General features: G+C 44.4%; 1 protein-coding gene and 1 pseudogene across 1 annotated transcript; both read left to right on the top strand.

Moving 5' to 3' along the window:
- Positions 1 to 363: 363 nt before the first annotated feature.
- On the top strand, positions 364 to 839 carry LOC132216257 (large ribosomal subunit protein uL23-like; annotated as a pseudogene).
- Positions 840 to 5,504: 4,665 nt separating this feature from the next.
- Positions 5,505 to 6,063, top strand: PMIS2 (PMIS2 transmembrane protein). The gene is made up of 2 exons (XM_059665432.1): positions 5,505 to 5,759; positions 5,935 to 6,063. The coding sequence occupies exons 1-2, from the start codon at positions 5,505 to 5,507 to the stop codon at positions 6,061 to 6,063; spliced, it is 384 nt and encodes a 127-aa protein (XP_059521415.1).
- Positions 6,064 to 24,257: the final 18,194 nt, after the last annotated feature.

Here is a 24,257-nt window from a genome sequence, read left to right as displayed (position 1 = left end):
AAGAAGAAGCCTTACCTGGTTTGGCTCAGTGGACAGAGCAGCATCCTGTGGACTGAAGGGTCCCAGGTTCGATTCCGGTCAAAGGCACATGCCTGAGTTGTGGGGTTGATCCCCAGTAGGAGGCTGCAGGAGGCAGCTGATCAATGATTCTCTCATCATTGATGTTTCTATCTCTATCTCCCTCTCCCTTCCTCTCTGAAATCAATAAAAATATATTTTAAAAAAAAAGAAAAAGAAGAAAAGGAAAGAGGATCATAGGCATAAATAAAAATAGAAATAAATAAATACTTATCAATAATAACCTTAAATGTAAATGGATTTAAATGCTCTAGTCAAAAGACATAGGGTGGCTTTTATATGAAGATGGCGCCAAAAGCTAAGAAGGAAGCCCCTGCCCCTCCCAAAGCTGAAGCCAAAGCATAAGGCTTTGAAGGCAAAGAAAGCGGTGTTGAAAAGCATCCACAGCCACACAAAAAAAGAAGATCCACACATCACCCGTCTTCCGACGGCCAAAAACACTAAGGCTCCGAAGGCAGCCTAAATATCCTCATAAGAGCACACCCAGGAGAAACAAGCTTGACCACTATGCCATCCTCAATCCCCCTGACTGTGAGTCGGCCATGAAGAAGATAAAAGATAGCAATACACTTGTGTTCATTGTGGATGGCAGGGCCAACAAGCACCAGATCCAACTGGCTGTGAAGAAGCTCTATGACATTGATGTGGTCAAGATCACAATGAGGTATCACTTTATGTCTGTTAAAATGGCTATTATCAATACATCAACAAACAAGTGTTCACGAGAATATGGAGTAAAGGAAGCCCTCATGCACTGTTGATGGGGATGCACATTGGTGCAGCCATTGTGAAAAGCAGTATGGAGTTACTTCAAAAATTCAAAACAAATTGCCGTATCACCCACCAATTCCGCTTCTGGGAATTTACCTGAAGAAACCCAAAACACTAATTTGAAAGAATATATGCACCCCTATGTTCATTGCAGGATTATTTACAATAGCTGAGATTTGAAAGCAGCCCAAGTGCCCATCAGTAAATGAGTGGGTTAAAAGCCTGTGGTACATTTACACAATAAAATACTATGCCAAAACGAAAAAAGAGAAGAAGGATACCTTACCCTTTGTGACAGCATGGATGGACCTGGAGATTATTATGCTAAGTGAAATAAGCCAGTCAGAGAACGACAAATACCATATGATTTCACTCATATGTGGCATGTAATGAACAAAATAAACTAACAAAATAGATAGACTCATAGATACAGAGAACAGACTGACAGCTGTCAAAGGAGACGGGTTAGGGGGCTGGTAATAAAAGGTCTTTGTGATTAAATACAGTTGAATCTTTGATAAACCATGTTGTAGTCTATATTTGTGGACTTCTTTGGGTCACCTCCTACCCACCTAAAACTCCCTTCAAATTTGCCCCTCACATACTCCATTCCTGTAAAACCTCCAGTTTAGGAACCTGTCAACTAAAACCCAGAGGTATCAGCATCCATTGATAATTTTTACCTGAATCAATAATTACTATGGTGTTTGAAGCATTTGTTAACTTTCTTTTTTTTTTAATTAAATCTTTATTGTTCAGATTATTACATTTGTTCCTCTTTTTCCCCCCCCATATCTCCCCTCCTCCCAGTTCCCGCCCCACCATCCGCCCTCACTCCCCACCCACTGTCCTCATCCATAGGTGCACGATTTTTGTCCAGTCTCTTCCCGCATCTCCCACACCCCTTTCCCCCCCAAGAATAGTCAGTCCATTCCCTTTCTATGTCCCTGATTCTATTATAATCAACAGTTCATTCTGTTCATCAGATTATTTATTCACTTGATTTTTAGATTCACTTGTTGATAGATGCATATTTGTTGTTCATAATTTGTATCTTTACCTTTTTTCTTCCTCTTCCTCTTCTTAAAGGGTACCTTTCAGCATTTCATATAATCCTGGTTTGGTGGTGATGAACTCCTTTAGCTTTTCCTTATCTGTGAAGCTCTTTATCTGACCTTCAGTTCTGAATGATAGCTTTGCTGGATAAAGTAATCTTGGTTGTAGGTTCTTGCTATTCATCACTTTGAATATTTCTTGCCACTCCCTTCTGGCCTGCAAAGTTTCTGATGAGAAATCAGCTGACAGTCGTATGGGTATTCCCTTGTAGGTAACTGAGTTTCTTTCTCTTGCTGTTTTTAAGATTCTCTCTTTATCTTTTGCTCTTGGCATTTTAATTATGATGTGTCTTGGTGTGGTCCTCTTTGGATTCCTTTTGTTTGGGGTTCTCCGCGCTTCTTGGACCTGTAAGTCCATTTCTTTCACCAAGTGGGGGAAGTTTTCTGTCATTATTTCTTCAAATAGGTTTTCAATATCTTGCTCTCCCTCATCTTCTGGCACCCCTATAATTCTGATGTTGGTATGCTTGAAGCTGTCCCAGAGGCTCCTTACACTATCCTCGCATTTTTGGATTCTTTTTTCATTTTGCTTTTCCGGTTGGGTGTTTTTTGCTTCCTCGCATTTCAAATCATTGACTTGATTCTTGCGCTCCTCTGGTCTGCTGTCGGGAGTCTGTATAATATTCGTTATTTCAGTCCGTGTATGCTTAATTTCTAGTTGGTTCCCTAACATAACATCGAGGGTCTTATTAGTTTTCTTGTAGATCTCATTAAGTTTATCGGCGGCTTCTAAACAGTTCTTGAGAGACCTTAAAAGTGTGGTTCTGAACTCTATTTCTTCCATTGACAATTTTGTCCTGTTTCTTTGTCTCCGCATTTTGTTATGCTTCCTTGGTGCACCCCCTAGTGGTCTTTGTTCGAAGTCTTATAGTTAAACCTTGATTGTTGTAGCTAATAGCAGGGAGGGTTTGACCTCCAGGCCAAGTGGCTATGAGAATCAGCTGTGTCAGCAGTGAGAGAACTTCTGTCCTCTAGGGAGGTGCTAATCTAGCCTTTGCCTGAGGCTATCCGGCAAATGCCTCTGTGCAGGGCTTAGGTAGGGCGGGTCACACAGGATCAACAGGGTGGGCCGGAGAGAGCAGTTATGGCGGCTCTCAGTCCTGTCCCCAGGGGTTCTGCCTCTCTGAGTTCCAGCACCCGCTGCAAAGCTCGGAGAGAAAGCTGCACTCGCTCTGACCGAAGCCAGGCAGTCCCGCTTCTCCCGTTTGAGTCTGGGTTCCTAAAGACTTGCCTGTATCTGGAGCTCAGAGTCTGCAACTCCCTCCCGATTGAAAACAACAACCGCGCCCTCCGCCGCCAGCCCGCTCCGCATACTCCGCACCTCAGAATTTGACTTCAGCACTGCGCCTCCTCTGAGTGTCCGTATGCGTTTCTCTTTCCTCCTGGTTGTAGGACTTCCACTCAGCCAGCGTTCCTGTGGTTCTGGGTGATGTCCGTTCCGTCTTTTAGTTTCACTTTTGAAGTAGTTGTTCCAAGCAGCAAACTCCGGCGTTAACCTATGCCGCCATCTTGGTTCTCTCAGCATTTGTTAACTTTCTAATGATGCATAACAAATGTCAGCAAACTTAGTTATTAACTCACAGTTCTGTAGGTCAGAATGGCTGGGTTATCTGTTAAGGATCTCACAAAGCTAAAATCAAGGGGTTGGCCAGCCTGCATTCTCATTTGGAGTCAGGATACTCTTCCAAACAAATACGATTATGGCAGGATTCAGATCCTTATTGTTGTAGAACTAACATCACTATTGCCCTACTGTCAGCTGGGAGCCACTCTCAATAGAGGCTGCCTGCATTCCTTGCCACACGGTCCCATTCATCTTCAAGGCAGTGATGGAAAATCTCCTTTGCCTGCAATCTGTCTCATGCTTTAAATTTTTTTGCCAGTGAGACCCAGTACCTTTTAAGAACCCCCCCCCCCGCCCCCCGCTTAGAGTCAATAGCCTAAAGGGATATTCTCCCATTCTTAAAATTAACTGATTGAGAACCTATTAGAAATAAGGAGAGCCCCCAAGCCAGGGGACCTGGTAGAACACAAAGGACACTCAGGAGCCAGACAGCAAGGTAAACATATTTACTCCTGCAGGAAGGTAAGCAGCCAACACAGGGTCTGACAGCACACACACCCAACAGTCCACTTGGGTTCTATCCCTGACTAACACCGTCTGTCCCTCACTCTTGATTGGTCAAAACTTAGGCTCACATTCTTGCATGATTGGCTAATTCAAGAACAGGGAGGGGTTAACGTTTGCTATTTCAAAATGGTGGCTGCCAAGTCATGTGAGTTAACATGGCTACTGCTTAAAACTCCCTTCTTTTGACAGAAAAGATTAGTTGTTTATTCTCACAATTCTCACAAACCTTACCTATGAAACTGGACAACAATGGGTCCAAGCTGCCTGTCACTACTTGAGCCAATTAAGCAGAGAGAGGGTTGAATCATATATGAGCATTTATTCCAATACTGCTGCAGTATGAGAGAGCAGGTCGTCCACAAAAATCTGCTCTGCAGCCCCCCATAAACTGGTTGCTTATATTGGGTAGGACAAAGATTACATGGGGAAGCAGGAATCACAGGCCTGGCGAAGTAGGCAAGGTGGGCTCTGGGTCGGGGGAGCTCCATTGTTTGGGCAACAAGGTTGTTAATCTTTCTATGATATGGGGATGGACCACATTCCAAGGTTGACTCCTAGGTCCAAGGTTGACTCCCAGGTCTTGGGGACATACAACTCCCAGACAGGTTAGAATGGGCTTTCCTTCATCAGTACAAAACAATCACAGTTAACAGAGCATGATTAATATTTATTTTATTTCTTATAAGTAGTTTCCAATATTTTATTTCTGCCCCTAACATCTATATCTGCAAAATCCCTTCACCGGAACACATAAATTAGTACTTAAATAACTGGGAGAAGGTATGGATACCAGGGAGCAGAAATCTAGGGGCTATCTTAGAATTCTGCCTACCACATGCGGCACCCATCTGCACCATTCCATCCACATTTATTAGATGACATTCTACTTTAAGAAAGGTCTTCCCCTTTTTTACCTTTCTCTGTTCTTTCTGGCAGTACAGACTAAAGAATACTTTCAATGTAATATTTTATAATCTACTGAAAAAATTCATTTTCTTTCTCTCTCTTTGTAAATCTGCTAGTTTTCTTACTGGGCTTGTTTACTGCCTGTCTCCTGCTGCTCTGGGAGCTAGCTTCCAGCCCTATCTGCAGACAGGGTCTCAAGGCAAAGGAGGAGGCAGGATTCAACGCTATGACTTCCAAGCAATTCCTATGGGTGGAGTCAATGTTCGGCTAGAGAAGGTGGAGCCTGGCTTCATCCTCTGAGTCTGAGAAGCTTAGAACCCCAAGACCACACCCCCTTATAGGGACAGCCAATCAGGATTTTAGGTGCTGGTTTCTCCCATTGTGAAGAACTGGATTGTGACGGTTTGGGTCTTGGGATTCTGGCTAGAGCAGGGGGAGGCCTAGTGAGTGTGGCTCTCTGATTTCAAGACACTTGGGGTTGTCTTTGTCTGGGTGGAAAGATCATGACCTCTCAGAAATCGAGCAAGATCCCAGCCGCCCCAGATTCCCCAGCCGCAGAAGCCCCAGCCGCAGGAGCCCCAGCCGCAGGAGCCCCAGCCGCCGCCCATGTCCCACCTGGGGAGGATCAAAAGCTGCCAGAGCCTACACAAACAGCTGAAGAACTAGAATTTTATGCCCCGAATTACATATGTCTGACCATCCTGGCCACAATTTGTTTCTTTCCCCTAGGATGTCTAGCTATATACTTCAGTCGAAAGGTAAAATAATGCCTAAGCTATGACCTATCCTGTCCTCTACCTGCCCCTTGCATATGCTTCCTTCCTGGGACCTGGGTTGGGGTTTTCCCTCAATGGCAACAGGTGTCCAGCCATTTCCCAATGGTGTCACAAAGCTGAATTCAGAAACCCACATCTAAAGCTCCCATCCCTACAGACCACGAAGGCTAACAAGAAAAGCAATTGGGAAGAAGCTTACATCAACTCAGGCCGAACTGGCTGGATGGATGTATTTGCCATACTCATCGGTTTAGGCATCCTTTATTACTATGCTCTGTTTTTATGAAGGCCAGGCCCAGTGTCCTATGGGTCCATCCCCTAACAGGACCTGCCACCAAGACACTAACAAGCCAAATCAGCCACCATGCAAGAAACCAACAGCTGAGACATCCCTAACCTGGAAAGCCACCAGCCAAGGAGCTCAACATCCAAGCAATCCACTAGCAGAGGAATACCATGCTACTGCATCCGCGTGGCCTCCAGAGGTGACTTCATTCATCTTGGGGGTCCTCACTTTCATGCCCTTTATGCTCTTAGCTCCTTGATACTGGGCTGCTCTTCCAGGAAAAAAGAAAAATATTTATTTAAACCAATAAAATTGAAGGGAATGTCGCAGCTTTTCATGTGTATGTGTTTCTGAGTCAGTGTGTGTGTTTTGCTGGGGCTGCCTGTTTACCAGACCATGTGATAATCAGAATGTCCTAATGGTGAAGCTCGGGGACATGGAAGTCAGAAAGATTGTGAGTTTACATCTCATTTTTAACATTTAAAAACTGTATATCCTTGAACAAGATAATTTTCTTGAGCCTGGTTCATTTGTAAAATGGGCATAATAATTGCCAATGTGGAGTGATATTTAGATATTTGAATCACTATTCTCTAGGTCAGTGGTTCTCAACCCCTTTAGGGGGTCGAACAACCCTTTCACAGGGGTCGCCTAAGACATCAGAAAACACACATATAATTACATATTGTTTTGTGATTAATCACTATGCTTTAATTATGTTCAATTTGTAACAATGAAATTGGGGGTCACCACAACATGAGGAACTGTATTAAAGGGTTGCAGCATTAAGAAAGTTGAGAACCACTGCTCTAGGTGTTTCTCCAATTTGATCTGAAATTCTACTGTCTCAGAGAAGATAGGAAAAAAAACAAACAAACAACAACAAAACAAAAAAACCTCCTCCAGCTTTTGAGATCCAATGTCAAACTCCTAAGGGGAAAATGGGAAGACCTCAAGAAATGAACAATAGAGTTAGCAAAAGAGCTGATGAAGACTTCCTCTCCCCCAATCCTGAAAGATCAATGGTCCGTTATTCATAGGGGAAGTAGAAAGAGATGCCTATATATCTATAAAGAGGCCCCTATAGACTGTATTTCAGGATATGACCCCAGATATTATCTGTATTCCCTCTTCACAGATAAATTTCAGAGAGGCTCCAAGATCTCAAAGAAAAACATGCTGTATGGTATGGAGGTCTAGGAAGAAATGGCCCAGCAGAATGTCCCATATGCCCTAGTTTGGTGAAGAGGAGGTGGGGGCTATAAAAATGTCAAGTACCAGGGTCAGAGTAACTATAAGACAGGGACCAGAGATAACAAAGGAGCCATACAGGATGAATAAAAACAGTTAACTAGGCTGACACCATGACAATGAACACCCAGGGCTTCCTTCTGGTGCCCTTGCTTTACAGACAGTCCCAAATTCAGAAACCCTGTACTTAGCAGAATTAAGTTTCCACAACCAAAGAGAATGCGGATTATCAGTAGAAAATTAAGTATCTGTGGAAAAGACTGCTCTTTACCACAGGCCATCTTTTCTTCCTGTGAACGCTACTCAGTCCCATTTCCTCGGTTCCTCTGTATGGCTCTATGGAATATGATCAGAAGTGATGTGTGCTGCAAACAACCCTGGCATTCACTTTGTTTGTTTGTTTTAGCTGTGGACATAAAGTATAATTAAGAAAAGCCATTAATAATGTAGACTTTACAAAATTAAAAACTACTCTGTAAAAGAACTTGTTCAGAGAATAAAAAAAAAAAACTGACACAAAAATCTTTGCAAAACACAAATCTGATCAAAGATTTCTGCTCCAAATATACAAAGGACTCTAAAACGAACCACACCACTAAAAATGGGTAAAGATTGAAACAGACACCTGGCCAAGGTAGATATACCATGTATACAAAAAGGGATTCTATGGAAAGTGTGGACAAAAGGGGCCACATGCTAACCTGACAAGCTCAGGAAAGGCCTGCATGGCAGTCTTGCAAACTCAAAGACCTAAAGTAACCACAAAGAATGGTCTGAAATTAAAACTTTAACTAAAAGTAATTATGGTGGGTAGTTACATCCTAGGCTGGAATTTTCCCTGACAAGGTCAATCTTTACCTTAACTGAACCTGTTGTCGTTTTGCATCTATGATAACATATCGTTGAAATGTCAGGGTAACTTGTAACTTTCCTTTTTCCATACCCCCCAGGGCACAACCAAATGCCCTGGGCACCAGGAGAGATACTCAAATTCCTTCATTGTAATTGTTATCATGTTATATTTGACTGTTAACTAACCTGTACCCACCTAAGTAAAAGAAGTATGTATCTATCATTTTAATTTTTATACAATCCTAGAGGCTCCCCCTCCCCTCCACTTTGCTTTCTCCCACTGAGAGGGTTCACTTGAAAAGCAGGCAGATAGGGCAGGGGTCCAGTGGAAAACAAAGGCAGGTGAAACATAGGCATGGGCAGACATGGCAGTTTGAGCAGCCTAACCACAGGGACCAACCAAACAGAAATCATAAAATGTTCCTGGACTCAAAGCAGGAGGCATGGGAAAACAAGGGAGGGCATGCTGTTATATTGTAAATCAGCAAGTGGAACATAAGACGTCTCAAGGCCTGGCCTGGCGCCAACACTGACAACACTGTCTGGGACATAGTTTATGGCCTCTCTGGAATGGGAGTAGTCTTAGTTTCCCTATTATCTAAACAAGCAAGCGTTTACAGAAGCCAAAATAGCAGGGTTAAAATTTCAAATAGCAGTTTTTATATAAGATGGAGGTTACTATGCTTCACTGCAATAAACAAGGTGTACACACATTGAAACAGAGAAAGTTCAGGTTAATTGCTGGGTAAAAACAATAAGGGAATTGATCAGGTGGTGACATAGATATGGAGCAGGTTTGTAGAACATATATACTAGTACTCCTAGAACAACTTGCTTTGCTGGCAACCCATTCTTTGGGCCTCCTCCCCGTTGGGAAGTCTGAATCTGCTTGTAACAAACTTTTGCTTAAATCTTCTGGTCCACATAGCTCATTCTTCAGCGTTACAAGACACGACCCCTAGAAAAACACCTTGGCTCACCGTTCCAGTTATCACCACCTCTCTAATCTATCACCAATGGATTTCATGTAACCCACTTACATCTCCTCATTTTATTGTACTGTATAAAACAAGGTGAAAAACTGCCATTCTCTGGAGCATTATCCCAATACATTGACATTCTGCTTCCCAGCAATTGTCAACAGTTTGGCTCAAATAAATTCACAAAAATTCTTTATAGGTTTGAATGTTTTTTATGTTAATAAAAGTAATCATTTGGTGACCTGAGCATAAATTCCTAATTAAGCAAGTCATGGTAGGTAGTCATGTTGTGGCAGAATGCACAGGAGAATGATCAGCCAGCACACTGAGAAAGGAAAGTTTAACCTTTACTTCACAGATCTGCTAGTCCAGGGGAATTCCGGATCCAAAACCTGAACTGAACTTGTGGGGAGGCTCTGGCCTATATATCTCCTCCTGCGGTGGGCCCCTGAGGGTCCCTGCAGCTCCACCCAAGTCAGCTGTGGCGGGGCCCTGGGGTTAGGCTCTGCAGTTCTGCCCAAGTCAGTCAGAATGGGGAAGTAAGACTACAGTTTTAACCAGATACTGAACTAGGTTGCAAGCCCCCCTCCCACCTCCCATTTTCCTTTTCAGTCATACTTGTTAGGACTATAGAGCAATATAATCCCTAACGACCATTTATAAGTTTCTGTTATGGATAAAAATAGGATATTGGGCACTAGCTATAGTTATAAGAAATATCAATCATGCTCTGTTAACTGTGATTGCCTTGTTCTGATTAAAGAAAGGGCATTCTAACCTGGCTGGGAGTTGTACACCTCTGGGACCCAGAAGTCAACGCTAGACCTGGCAGTTAACCTTGAAATGCGGTCCATTCTTATTCAAGAACTGCCTATTATCATTGAAAGATTAACAATCTTGTTGCCCAAACAATGGTGTTCCACCCCAGCCTGCATTGCCTACTTTCCCATGCTTGAAATTCCTACTACTCCAGTTGCTGATAGTCTTAATCCAGCAACTATAAGAGTTCAGGAATCTGGAGAAGGTGCTGTGGCAAATTAATCAAGAGTCCAGAGATGAAACATAATTTTGGAAGGCATTTTAGGGAGCCAGAGAAAACTTGGCTAAAGGAACTAAGTTCTCCTTGTCTCAGGACGCCTTGCTTTTTATTAACACAAATTGTCCTAAGACAAGGTAGATATACACATCAAAGGCCAGGGTTAGTAGTATATAGTATATAGAATCCATTGTCAGATTGGAGAAACTGCCTATGGCTGTTCAGGTGTTTTGCCAGTAGGAGGCAATAACATGTAGATTAAGATGCCCTCAGCTGCCCTAACCAGTTTGGCTCAGTGGATAGAGTGTCAGCCTGTGGACTGAAAGGTCTCAAGTTCGATTCTGGTCAAGGGCATGTACCTTGGTTGCGGCACATCCCCAATAGGAGGTGTGCAGGAGGCAGCTGATCGATGTTTCTCACATCGATGTTTCTAACTCTCTATCCTCTCCCTTTCTCTCTGTAAAAAATCAATAAAATATATTTTTTTTAAAAAAAGATGCCCTCAGCTGAGGAGAACCAATATGGTGGCATAAAGTATATACCTGTATGTGCCACCCCCCACAACCACATTAAAACTACAACTAAAAGACAAAATGACTATCATCCAGAACCACGGGAAAGCTGGCTGAGTGGAAGTTCTACAACTAGAAAAAAAGAAAAAAGTGCATTTAGACTCGGTAAGAGGTGTGGAGACGCCAAGAGCAGAGGTATAAAGGCGCACGAAACGGCTACAACTGGGTGCGCGGTTTTTTTTTCAATCGGAAGGGAGATACAAGCTCCTGTCTGCACTGAACTCATTTCTGGTGAGACTCTGGGGACCCAGACTCCTACGGGGAGAAACTGGACTGTCTGGCAGGGGGCCGGAAAGTGAGAGTGGCTTTCTCGCAGAGCTGCTCGCAAGGATCATTGTTATTGTGGGGTCGTGGGACTCAGGGACTCGGGGACTCGGAGATGCGGAGACGTGGAGAGCCAGAGACCCGGAGACAGCTGACAGACAGCTGACGGACAGCCATCGCTGTTTGCTCCACCCTGGTGATTCTCTGAGACCCTGCCCCACCCAATTTAACCCCACCAAAGCTGTGCACAGCAGCGCAAATGAATCGCCTGTCCTTTCGCAGCCTAACCTAACAAACTGCAGCTGGGTCAGAGAGCTCCAAAACTTCCAGGCCCCAAACAAAGAAGAGAAATGTGCAGATCTCGTTGTAGCTCCTGCTGAATAAACTCATGCAGTAGCTGACCTTGTACCTCCTTGGAGATCCAGGAGCCAGTGTACCCAGTGGTCAGATACCAGATTTCAACTCCTCACATCCATAAGTGACACACTCAAGAGGAAGACTCAGTGAGCACCAAAGCCCCACTGAAGCAAGTCCTGCCTCGTAAGGGTGTCTCCAGCACAGCAGTTCTTCCACTATAGACACAGTGGGTCCTCACAGTCAATTGGCCTGGAGGTCATTTCCTCCCAGGGATACCAACAGCAATCAAGGCTTACCTACAACAAGACTGTGCACCCAGCCCACAAAGGGGTGCACCAAGAGTGTCCACCTCAGGTTATTGGGAAGGCTGAGCCACTGGGTCCAATAGGACACCTACCACACAAAGCCACTCTATCAACACAGGGAAGCAGCCAAACTTCAGAGACAAAGAAACATGTCACAAATGAAAGAAATGGAGGAAAGCAAACTACTGGATACAGAGTTCAAAACCACAGTTATAAGGTTACTCAAGAATCTTCTACAAACCTCCAAGGAACTTAGTGAGACCTTCAAGGATCTTAATGAAAATGCCAAAAAAAATGTAAAAGGACCAGTCAGAAATTAAGCATACACTGACTGAAATAAAGAATAATATACAGAGATCCAATAGCAGTCTAGAGGATCCCAAGAATCAAGTCAAAGATTTGAAATACGAGGAAGCAAAAAACACCCAACCTGAAAAGCAAAAAGAAAAAAGAATCCAAAAATATGAAGATAGCATAAGGAGCCTCTGGAACAACTTCAAACATACCAACATCTGAATTATGGGGGTGCCAGAAGAAGAAAGAGAACAAGATATTGAAAGCCTATTAGAAGAAATAATGACAGAAAACTTCCCCTACCTAGTGAAAGAAATAGACTTACAAGTCCAGGAAGCAAAGAGAACCCCAAATAAGAGGAATCCAAAGATGACCACACCAAGATACATCATAATTAAAATGCCAAGGGCAAAAGACAAAGAGAGAATCTTAAAAGCAGCAAGAGAAAAACAGTTAGTTACCTACAAGGGAGTACCCATATGACTGTCAGCTGATTTCTCAACAGAAACCATGCAGGCCAGAAGGGAGTGCAAAAAATATTCAAAGTGATGAATAGCAAGAACCTACAACTAAGATTACTCTACCCAGCAAAGCTATCGTATAGAATTGAAGGTCGGCTAAAGAGCTTCGCAGACAAGAAAAAGTTAAAGGAGTTCATCACCACCAAACCAGGATTATATGAAATGCTGAAGGGTATTCTTTAAGAAGAGGAAGAAGAAGAAAAAGGTAAAGATAAAAATTATGAACAACAAAGTGACAACAAATACATATCTATCAACAAGTAAATCTAAAAATTAAGTCAATTTAAAAAAATCTGGTCAACAAAATAAACTGGTGAATATAATAGAAGCAGGGGCATAAAAAGGGAGTGGACTGACAATTCTCAGGGTGAAAGGGATGTGAGGGGTGTGGGAAGAGATTGGACAAAAATCTTACACCTATGGATGAGGACAGTGGCGGGGGGTAAGAGCATGGGGTGGGGTGGGAACCAGGTGGAGGGGAGCTATGGAGGGGAAAAAAGAGGAACATCTGTAATAATCTGAACAATAAAGATTTATTTTTTAAAAAATGATAAAGAGGAAATAAAAATTTGTCAAGTCACGAAGGTAAAAAAAAAAAAAAAAAAAAAAAAAGATGCCCTCAGCTATCTGGCAGCAAGCAATCATTTATGCATCCTTTTCAGGTTTGGGGAAATGCCCTCAGCTATTTCCAGATGATTCAACCCTGCTGACATGCTGGAAGTGGCTTCTGGCAACAGTGAACACACGAATGATAAGAACGTGCAACAGATTTATTGCTGAAAGGAGGAAAGTTTTAGTGATCCAGATAGAAAATCAAACCAGCCAAAACATTTCCTTAAGCCAAAACCTAATCCAGAGAAAAGCCCTCACTCTCTTCAATTCTATGAAGGATAAGAGAGCTATGGAAGCTACAGAAAAGAAAAAAAAAGTTTGAAACTAGCAGAGGTTAATTCATGAGGTTTAAGGAAAGAAATCATCTCCATAATATAAAAGTGCAAGGTGAAGCAACTGCTGATTAGAAACTGCAGCAAGTTATATAGATCTAAGATAATTCATAAAAGTGATTACACTAAACAACAAATTTTTAATGTAGACAAAACAGTCTTACATTGGAAAAAGATTCACTCTAGGACTTTGATAGCTAGAGATGAGAAGTCAAAGCCTGGCTTCAAAGCATCAGAGAACAGGCTGACTTTCTCATTAGGGGCTAATGCTGCTGGTGACTTCAAGTTGAAGCCAATGCTCATTTACTATTTTGAAAATTCCAGAGCCCCTAAGAATTATGCTGAATATGTAACCAGACCATCAGTGGGTCCGTGCTGCCTGTCACTACTTGAGCCAATTAAGTAGAGACAGAATTGAATCATATATAAGCTTTTATTTCAATACTGCCGGCAGTATGGGAGAGCAGCAGGTCATCCACAAAAATCTGCTTTGCAGCGCCCCCTAAACCAGCTGCTTATATGGGGTAGGACAAGGATTACATGGGGAAGTAGGGATTACAGGCATGGGAAAATAGGAGGCTGAGGTAAGACTCCATTGTTTGGGCAACAAGGTTGTTCATCTTTCCATGATAATAGGTAGTTCTTAAATGAGAATGGACTGCATTCCAAGGTTGACTCCCAGGTCCAGTGTTAACTCCCAGGTCCCAGGGGTATACAACTTCCAGCCAAATTAGAATGTCCTTTTTTTTTAACCAGAACTAGGCAAACATGGTTAACAGAGCATGATTAATATTTCCCATAACCATAGCTAGTTCCCAGTAGTCTATTATTGCCCCTAACAATAGCACATCTGTTTACAACATGGTTTACTGAATATTTTAAGCCCACTACTGAGACCTTCTGCTCAGAAAAAAAAAGAATGATTCCTTTCAAAATATCACTACTCATTGATGATGCAAGAGTTTTTATAGAGAGGTGTTGTTACCAAAAAACTCACGTTTGGCTGCTTGCCATTAGAAAGCCAATACTCAAGAAACAAATGTTGGGTAGAAAGGAAAGGTTGCTTCCTCAAGGAAGCTGGCAGCCTGGGAAGACAGTGAACTAATGTCTAAAGACCATCTTTGAAGTTCCAGACCAAAGGGAAGAATTTTTGTTGTTTTTATTGATTTCAGAGAGAAAGGGAGAGGGAGAGAGAAATAGAAACATCAATGATGAGAATCATTGATCAGCTGCCTCCTGCATGTCCCCTACTGGGAATAAATCCTGCAACCCAGGCATGTGCCTTTGACCAGAATCAAACCCATGAACCTTATATCCACAGGCCGATGCTCAACCACTGAGCCAAACAAGCTAGGGCAACAAGGTTCTTTTTAATTAAAGTATGCACATTGTTTCTTAGACATACTGCTATTTATATATATAAAGAGCCAGGGTCCAGAACGTCCAAAACGACTGAAGGGATGAACAAACGCCAGGCTGCATGTGCAGTTGGCTCTGGTGGGTGGGGACTGGCGAGCGGGCTGAACTGCTGACCTCTCAGAGAGAGAGAGAGAGAGTGGCAGGGATGATCCGCAGCTGCCATGGCTGCTGGCAAGGCCCAGAGAGAGAAACAGGGTCTGATCCGCAGCCTCCATGGCAGGTGTAGATCAGCCCTTGCCTCTATCTCTCTCCGGACCTCACCAGGAGCTGCGCCTCTCTCTCTCTCTCTCTCTCTCTCTCTCTCTCTCTCTCTCTCTCTCTCTCTCCAGCAGTTCAGCCCGCTCACCAGCAGCCTGGGGTGGCTGCTGATCAGCCCCGCCTTTCTGATCAGGCCCGGAAATAGGCCTGGAGATGCTGACTGGCATAGAAACCAACCAATCAGAACCAAATCTGGGTGAACTGCAAGGAGCCAATGGCTGCCTAGAAGGCGGAGCTTTTGACGCTGACTGGCATAGAAACCAACGAAACATCTGGGTGAACTGTGAAGGCAGAACCTAAAATGGGTGCTGAGGAGGGCAACAACTGTTTGGTGTAAGCTGTAAGAAAGCGGTTCAATTTTTTTTTTTATTGTTTTATTGCTTAAAGTATTAAGAAGAGTATTATATATGTCTCCTTTTTTTCCATGCCCTTGACAATCCATGGCCTCCCCTACCCCCCAGTGTCTTATATCCATTGGTTATGCTTATATACATGCATAGAAGTCCTTCGGTTGATCTCTTATCCCCCTCTTCTGCCCCCCAACCCTCCCCAGCCTTCCCACTGTAGTTTGACAGGTTGTTCGAGGCAGCTCTGCCTCTGTATCTATTTTTGTTCATAAGGTTTTTTTTGTTTGTTTGTTTGTTTTTTATTTATTGCTTAAAGTATTGCAAAGGGTATTACATATGTGTCCATTTTCCCCCCGCCCTAGACAGTCCCCTAGCCTCCCCTATCTCCCAGTGTCTTATGTCCATTGGTTATGCTTATATGCATGCATACAAGTCCTTTAGTTGATCTCTTACCCCCCTACCTCCTGCCCCCCAACCCTCCCCGGCCTTCCCGCTGCAGTTTGACAATCTGTTTGAGGCAGCTCTGCCTCTGTATCTATTATTGTTCAAAAGTTTATAATGGTCTCTATTATCCATGAATGAGTGAGATCATGTGGTATTTTTCCTTCATTGACTGGCTTATTTCACTTAGCATAAAATTAAATCTTTATTGTTCAGATTATTACATTTGTTCTTTTCCCCCCCCATAACTCCCCTCCTCCCAGTTCCCACCCCACCCTCCGCCCTCACTCCCCACCCACTGTCCTCATCCATAGGTGCACGATTATTGTCCAATCTCTTCCCTCACCCCCACACCCCTTTCCCCCTCGCAAGAATAGTCAGTCCATTCCCTTTCTATGTCCCTGATTCTATTACAATCACAAGTTTATTGTGTTCATCAGATTATTTATTCACTTGATTTTTAGATTCACTTGTTGATAGATGCGTATTTGTTGTTCATAATTTGTATCTTTACCTTTTTCTCTTCTTCCTCTTCTTAAAGGATACCTTTCAGCATTTCATATAATATACTGGTTTGGTGGTGATGAACTCCATTAGCTTTTCCTTATCTGTGAAGCTCTTTATCTGGCCTTCATTTCTGAATGATAGCTTAGCTGGATAAAGTAGTCTTGTTGTAGGTTCTTGGTATTCATCGCTTTGAATATTTTTTGCACTCCCTTCTGGCCTGCAAAGTTTCTGTTGAGAAATCAGCTGACAGTCGTATGGGTACTCCCTTGTAGGTAACTGACTGTCTTTCTCCTGCTGCTTTTAGAATTCTCTCTTTGTCTTTTGCTCTTGGCATTTTAATTATGATGTGTCTTGGTGTGGTCCTCTTTGGATTCCTTTTGTTTGGGGTTCTCTGCACTTCCTGGACTTGTAAGTCTATTTCTTTCACTAGGTAGGGGAAGTTTTCTGTCATTATTTCTTCTAATAGGTTTTCAATATCTTGCTCTCTCTCATCTTCTAGCACCCCTATAATTCGGGTGTTGGTATGCTTGAAGCTGTCCCAGAGGCTCCTTACACTATCTTCATATTTTTGGATTCTTTTTTCATTTTGCTTTTTAGGTTGGGTGTTTTTTGCTTCCTAGTATTTCAAATCTTTGACTTGATTCTTGCGACCCTCTAGTCTGCTGTTGGGAGTCTGTATAATATTCTTTATTTCAGTCAGTGTATGCTTAATTTCTAGTTGGTTCTTTATCACAACATTGAGGGTCTCATTAGATTTCTTGAGGATCTCATTACATTTATCGGCAGTCTCACCAGTCTGCTTGAAGATCTCACTACATTTATCGGTGGTCTCACCAGTCTTTTCAAGGGCCTTATTAAATTTATCGGCACCTTCTAGACAGTTCTTTAATGACCTTAAAAGTGTGGTTTTGAACTCTATATCCAACCGTTTGCTTTCCTCCAATTCTGTCATTTGTGTCCTGTTTCTTTGTCTCGGCATTTTTTATGCTTCGCTGTGTCGACAGAGTGCCTTTCTGTGCTAAGTGTCCCAGTTACCTGAGGTAGACACTCTTGGTGCACCCCCTTGTGGGCTTTGTGCACAGTCTTGTTGTCGTTAAGCCTTGATTGTTGTAGGTATCACTGTGAGGAATTGACCTCCAGGCCTATTGGCTGTGAGAATCAGCTGTGTCTGCAGTGGGAGAACTTCTTTGCTGGAGACACCCCTCTGGGGCTAGACTTGCTTCGATGGGGCTTTGGTGCTCACTGAGTCTGCACCCTGAGTGTGTCTTTTATGGTTCCATGGAGCTGAAAACTGGATGGTCCCACTCTGACCTCTGGGCTTCCTGGCTCCTGGATCACTAGGGAGGTGCTAATCTAGCCTTTGCCTGAGGCTATCCAGCAAAAGTCTCCCTGCAGGGCTTGGGCGGGGCGCATCCCACGTGATCAACAGGGCGGGGTTAGCAATTATGGCTGCTCTCAGTCTTGCCCTCAGAGGCTCTGCTTCTCAGTGTCCCAGTAATTGCTGCAAGCCCCACGGAGAGAAAGCTGCCCTAGGGTTCTGAGCGATGCTAGACAGTCCCGCTTCTCCAGTATGAGGCTGGGTCCCTAGAGACTCGCCCAGAACTGGAGCTCAGAGCCTGAGACTCCCTCCCGATTGAAAACGACAACCGCGCCCTCAGCCACCAGCCCGCTCCGCATGCACTCCGCACCTTAGTATTTTACTTCAGCACTGCGCCTCCTCTGAGTCTCAGTATGCTTTTCTTTTTCCTCCTAGTTGTAGAACTTCCACTCAGCCAGCCTTCCTGTGGTTCTGGATGATGTCCATTCCGTCTTTTAGTTGTATTTTTGAAGTGGTTGTTCGAGGCAGCAAACTCCAGTGTTTACCTATGCCGCCATCTTGGTTTCTCCCTTTAGCATTTCTTGCATTGCTGGCTTGGTGGTGATAAACTCCCTTAGCCTTTTTTTGTCTGTGAAGCTTCTTATTTCCCCTTCAAGTTTGAATGATAGCCTTGCTGGATAGAGTATTCTTGGATTCAGTCCTTTGCTTTGCATCACTTTGTAAATTTCTGTCCATTCTTTTCTGGCCTGATGTGTTTCTGTTGTGAAATCATTTGATAATCTAATGGAAGATCCCTTGTATGTAACTTTCCGTCTCTCTCTCTCTCTTGCAGCCTTTAAGATCCTCTCTTTGTCTTGAACATTTGCCATGGTAATTATGATGTGTCTTGGTGTGGGTCTTTTTGGGTTCACCTTGTTTGGGACTCTCTGTGCTTGTGTGACTTTTTTCTTCCCCACCTCAGGGAAGTTTTCTGATATTATTTCTTCAAATAAGTTTTCTAACCCTTGCTCCTCTTTCTGTTGTTCTGTTCATATGTTGTTTCATTTCATGTTGTCCCATAGCTCCCTTAGGCTCTCCTCCTGTCTTTTAGTTTTTTTCTCCAATTTCAGTTCAGTTTGGGTGTGTTTTGCTTCCCTGTCTTCTAATTCGCTAATTCGGTCCTCTGCTTCTCCTAGTCTAGTCTACCATTGAAACTTTCAATGGTGTTTTTTATTGCAGCTATGTCACTCTTCATTTCTTCTTGGTTCTTACATAATTTATTGATTTTTTTCATCTGTTTCTTCTTGCCTCTTGCATAAGTTGTTGATTTTTTCCTCCATCCGGTTTATGCATTCTGGGACCCTTGATCTGAATTCTTTTTCTGTCATGCCGCATGCCTCGGTTTCACTTAGCTGCTTTCTGGCGAGTCCTCCTTTTCTTTCCTTTGGGAGTTTCTTTGTCTACCCATGTTTGATCTCACTGACATATCTAGATGTTGAGTCGTTCAGGGGCTGCTCCTTGGGTGGCAGTGGCTCCTTGGGCTGTGGTTGCTCCTCTGGCAGTTGTTGTAGCAGCTGCTCCTCAGTTGGCAGGAGCTCCTGTGGTAGATGCTGTTCACTGCTGGGGTGGCTCCTCTGGCTGGTGGGGGGATGCTTCACACACAGCTGCTGTTCCTCAGACAGAGGATATGCTGATCATGAGGCTGCTGTTCCTTGGAATGTGCGGGCTACACACGCAGCTGCTACTCCTTGAACTGGGGCGGACTGCTCACATTGCTGCTGATCCTTGAATGGGGGCTGGCTGCACGCTGCTGTTGTTCCTCTGATGTGGTGGGCTGCTTGTGGGGATACTGCTCCTAGGACCGGCTGCTGCTCGTCGGACAGGTGCAGGCTGTTGTGGCTCTGCTCCTCGGACTGGTGTGTGCTGCGTAGAGCTGCCACTCCTCAGATGTGGGTGGTCTGCTTGTGTGGTTGCTGTTCCTTGGACCAGGGTGAGCTGCCGCTGCTCCTTGAATGAGGCTGGGCCGCTTGCAGAACTGCTGCTCCTCGGATGGGGGCGGGATGCTCACACAGCTGCTGTTCCTCGAATTAGGCAGGCTGCTCGTGTGGCTCCTGCTGCTTGGGTGAGGGCAAGATGCTTGTGCAGCTGCTGCTCCTCGGACTAGTGCAGAGTGCAGGCTGTGCGCAGCTGCTGCTCCTCGGATGGGGGCGGGCTGCGCAGGGCTGCCTCTCCTCAGATGTAGGAAGACTGCTCGTGCGGCTGCTGCTCCTCGAACAGGTCAGACTGCTTGTGTGGTTGCTGCTCTTCGGACGGGGAAGCTGGCTGCTCACACAGCTGCTGCTCCTTGGACAGGCGCAGGCCACATGAGGCTGCTGCTCTTAGGCTCAAGGCAGGCTGCCAGCGGTTCAATTTTTTAATGACTGGTTTGGCAGTATAGTGCATATGGCTGGCTATCAGTTCAGATATAGGGATTATGTATTTTTGTCTGCCAAGAGCATCTCCTCCTTCTGAAAAAGGCTTCCCTCCCCCAACCCCCATTTAAGCAATCCTATCCTATATAATCTATCTATACTAATAAAAGGGTAATATACTAATTAGACCAGGTTGACCTGCCATCTTATAGACATCCAACTTCCAGACAAAGCCATGGTGGTGGGGGCCAAGGCAGAGGAAGTTAGGGGTAATCAGACCAGCAGGAGAGGCCCATTGGGGGCAAGATCAGGCCGGCAGGGAAAGAAAGTTGGGGGCAAGATCAGGCCAGCAAGGGAGGGCAGTTGGGGGCAATCAGGCAAGCAGAGGCAGTTAGGGGTGATCAGGCCAACAGGCAGAGAAGTTAGGGACAATCAGGCAAGCAGGCAGGTGAGCGGTTAGGAGCCAGTGGTCCCAGATTGCAAGAGGGATGTCTGACAGTCAGACATCCCCCAAGGGGTCCCCAATTGGAGAGGGTGCGGGCTGGGCTGAGGGAACGCCCCCTGTGCACAAATTTTGTGCACCGGGCCACTAGTTGCATTACAATAGACTTACCAGAAGCCCAGTGCACGAATGTGTGCACCAGTGGGGTCCCTCAGCCTGACCTGCAGGATCGGGCCAAAACCGGCTCTCCAAAATCCCCCAAGGGGTCACAGATTGTGAGAGGGTAAAGGCCAGACCAAGGGACCCCTCTGGTACACAATTGGGGCTGGGGAGGGATGCAGGAGGTTGGCCAGCCTGGAGGGACCACTGAAGGGCTCCAGGAAATGTCCAGCCCATCTCGTTCAGTCCCGATCAGCCAGACCCCAGCAGCAAGCTAACCTACAAGTCAGAGCGTCTGCCCCCTGGTGGTCAGTACACGTCATAGTGAGTGGTTGAGTGGCCTTAGCATTCATTAGCATATTATGCTTTGATTGGTTGAATGGCCAACCAGATGACCAGACACTTAGCATATTAGGCTTTTATTATATAGGATTAGACTACAGTATAGTGCAGGGGTGGGCAACCCCTGGCATGCCAGCCAAACAGTAACTTTTGCTGTCATGTGAAACCCTCTCTTATAATCTTCCATTTACAATTTTTTTCTTAATATTGATTTTTTTATTTTTCAGATAAATTCAGTGGAGGTGCATCTTAGATAAATAAATAATTTTACATAACAAGTTATCTTAAAGACCATAGACATGGATTGACAAGAGAGGGGAAGAGCAATTTCTATGCTTCTGCCTTAACTCTCCCTGCCTTCCTAGATCCGACTAGTGTTTTGGTTTCAGCCTCAGATGCAACGGGTTTTCATTGACAAGACAACTGCCTCACCTACTTTTTCAAAATTTCACTCTATAAAAATGAAACCTTCTCTCTCGCTTTGCCCACTGGTACTAACGAAAGGGGAATAAATTTCTATGTTTCTCTCAGCAGCAAAAGTCCCACTGATAATATCAAACGGACTCATAAATTGTTCTGTCTGACTAGCAGTGTACATGTATACATTAAAAAATAAATGTATTTTTTCACCATCATATACTGTGTTTTTGTCACTTGAATAAATTTTATTATTTCTTCAAGGTTCTTCACATATGTACACCTTAAGAGATATCAAGTAGGTATAACATGTTCTCAAAAAATTAGGGTTGGCACGCAGAAGAATTTTGAGTCAGAGATTTTGCTAGTTTGGACATGCACTCACAAAAAGGTTGCCCACCCCTGGTATAGTGTAATATAACTTTTTCAATTTTTTACTTATAATTGGCTTTACTGTTCTTCAATCAGTTCCATTTCTTTATGTGTCTGTTTTGTGCCAGTGCAATACAGACAGTCCTCGGGTAACGTCAGACTCAACATACGTCATTTCGTGGTTACATCGCCAACTCCCATTTATGTATTAAAACAAAAAAATTCCATCATTTTGACATATGTACATATGTGCTTTATGTTTTTTAATTATTTATTTACCATAAGTAAAGGTCAGGAATTGTTATCTTTCTTTAAAAATTTTTTTACTGCCGGAACCGGTTTGGCTCAGTGGATAGAGCCTCGGCCTGCAGACTGAAAGATCCCAGGTTCGATTCCAGTCAAGGGCATGTACCTGGGTTGCGGGCACATCCCCAGTGGGGAGTGTGCAGGAGGCAGCTGATCGATGTTTCTCTCTCAACGATGTTTCTAACTCTCTATCTCTCTCCCTTCCTCTCTGTAAAAAATCAATAAAATATATTTTAAAAAAATTTTTTTTACTGTTTCACTTCATTACTGCTGTGTATATGCTCCATGTGAGTGACGTAGGTGGGTTTCGACTTATGGCGAAAATTGCGTTACATCACACCGTAGGAACAGATCTCCAATGTAACCCAAGGACCTACTGTACTGTTTTGATTATTGTCGCTTTATAGTATAGTTTTAAATCAGAAAGCATCATACCTCTAATTGTGTTCTTTTTTTTTTTATTGCTTAAAGTATTACAAAGGGCCGAAACCGGTTTGGCTCAGTGGATAGAGCGCCGGCCTGCGGACTGAGGGGTCCCGGGTTCGATTCCGGTCAAGGGCATGTACCTGGGTTGCGGGCACATCCCCAGTAGGAGATGTGCAGGAGGCAGCTGATCGATGTTTCCAACTCTCTATCTCTCTCCCTTCCTCTCTGTAAAAAATCAATAAAATATATTAAAAAAAAAAGTATTACAAAGGGTTTTACATATGTGTCCATTTTTTCCCCCCGCCCTAGACAGTCCCCTAGCCTCCCCTATCCCCCGGTGTCTTATTAACTGTGTTCTTAAAATTGCTTTGGCTATTTAGGATCTTTCGTAATTTCATATAAATTTTAGAATTATTTGTTCTAGTTCTGAGAATAATGCCATTAATATTTTTATATGCATGGCATTAAACTTGTATATTGCTTTGGGTGGTATTTTAACAATATTAATTCTTCCAATCTATGAATACAGTATATCCTTCCATTTATTTGTGTCCTCTTCAATTTCTTTCTTCAATGTCTTATAGTTTTAACAATACAGGTCTTTCAACTCCTTCATTAGATTTATTCCTAGGTGTTTTTATTGTTTTATTGAATACTAGAGGCCCAGTGCACAAAAATTTGTGCACTTGGGAGGGTCCCTCAGCCCAGCCTTGTGCCCTCTCACAGTCTGGGACCCCTCGGAGGATGTCCACCTGCTGGCTTAGGCCCGCTCCCCAGGATTCAAGCCTAAGCTAGCAGTCAGACATCCCTCTGACAGCCCAGGAGCCCTCAGGGGATGTCCATTTACCAACGGGGAGCAGGCCAAAGCTGCAGTCAGACATCCTTAGCACTGCTGAGAAGGCAGGAGAGGCTCCCACCACCACCGCCGTGCTGGCAGCCGTCAGCCTGGCTTGTCTCTGAGCAGAGCTCTCCCTGTGGGAGCACACTGACCACCAGCGGGCAGCTCCTGCATTGAGCGTTTGCCCCCTGGCTGGCCACACCCCCTTCAGGGTGGGGGTCCTGCTGGGGTGTCTGGCCAGCCTAGATGAGGGGCTGATGCTGTTTTCAGGCTAGTAAAGCCCCCCAGAGGGGACCCTCACCCCATGGGGGTGTGGCCAGCCTGGGTGAAGGGCTGAGGGCCATTTTCAGGCTACCCACAGCCCCTTCAAGGTGGGGGAGTCCCACTGGGGTGCCTGGCCAACCTGGGTGAGGGGCTGATGGCCCCCCAGCGACCCAAGCTCCCAACCTCTCCTTTTATTTTCTGGGATTTATTTATCTTCTATAATTGAAATTTTGTAGCCTTGAGCAGAGCCCAGTGCCGGCCAGGGCAGGCGGGAAGCTTGGCTTCATCCATCACCGGGGGCAACCCAAGCCTCCTGCTCGCTCCAGCTCCGTGGCTGCCACCATCTTAGTTGGGATAATTTGATTACTCACTCCTGATTGGCTGGTGGGCATGGCTTATGGGTGTGTCTTGATCATAGCAGAGGGACCATTAATTTGCATGTTTCTCTTTTATTATATACTAGAGGCCTGGTGCACAAAAATTTGTGCACTCGGGGGGAGGGGGGTCCCTCAGCCCGGCCTGTGCCCTCTCGCAGTCTGGGAACCCTTGGGATATAATGACCTGCTGGCTTA

The sequence above is a fragment of the Myotis daubentonii genome, chromosome 15 (genome assembly GCF_963259705.1).
Source record: "Myotis daubentonii chromosome 15, mMyoDau2.1, whole genome shotgun sequence".
In the NCBI taxonomy this organism is placed as follows: domain Eukaryota; kingdom Metazoa; phylum Chordata; class Mammalia; order Chiroptera; family Vespertilionidae; genus Myotis; species Myotis daubentonii.
Note: the sequence above shows the minus strand (reverse complement) of the source record. Positions and strands in the feature narration are given on the sequence as shown.

What these genes read in the sequence shown, in the direction of transcription:
- PMIS2 (XM_059665432.1), top strand. Translation starts at nt 5,505, where the DNA reads ATGACCTCTCAGAAATCGAGCAAGATCCCAGCCGCCCCAGATTCCCCA. An exon ending in CTATATACTTCAGTCGAAAG is followed by an intron (nt 5,760 to 5,934) that starts GTAAAATAATGC and finishes CCATCCCTACAG; the next exon opens with ACCACGAAGGCTAACAAGAA.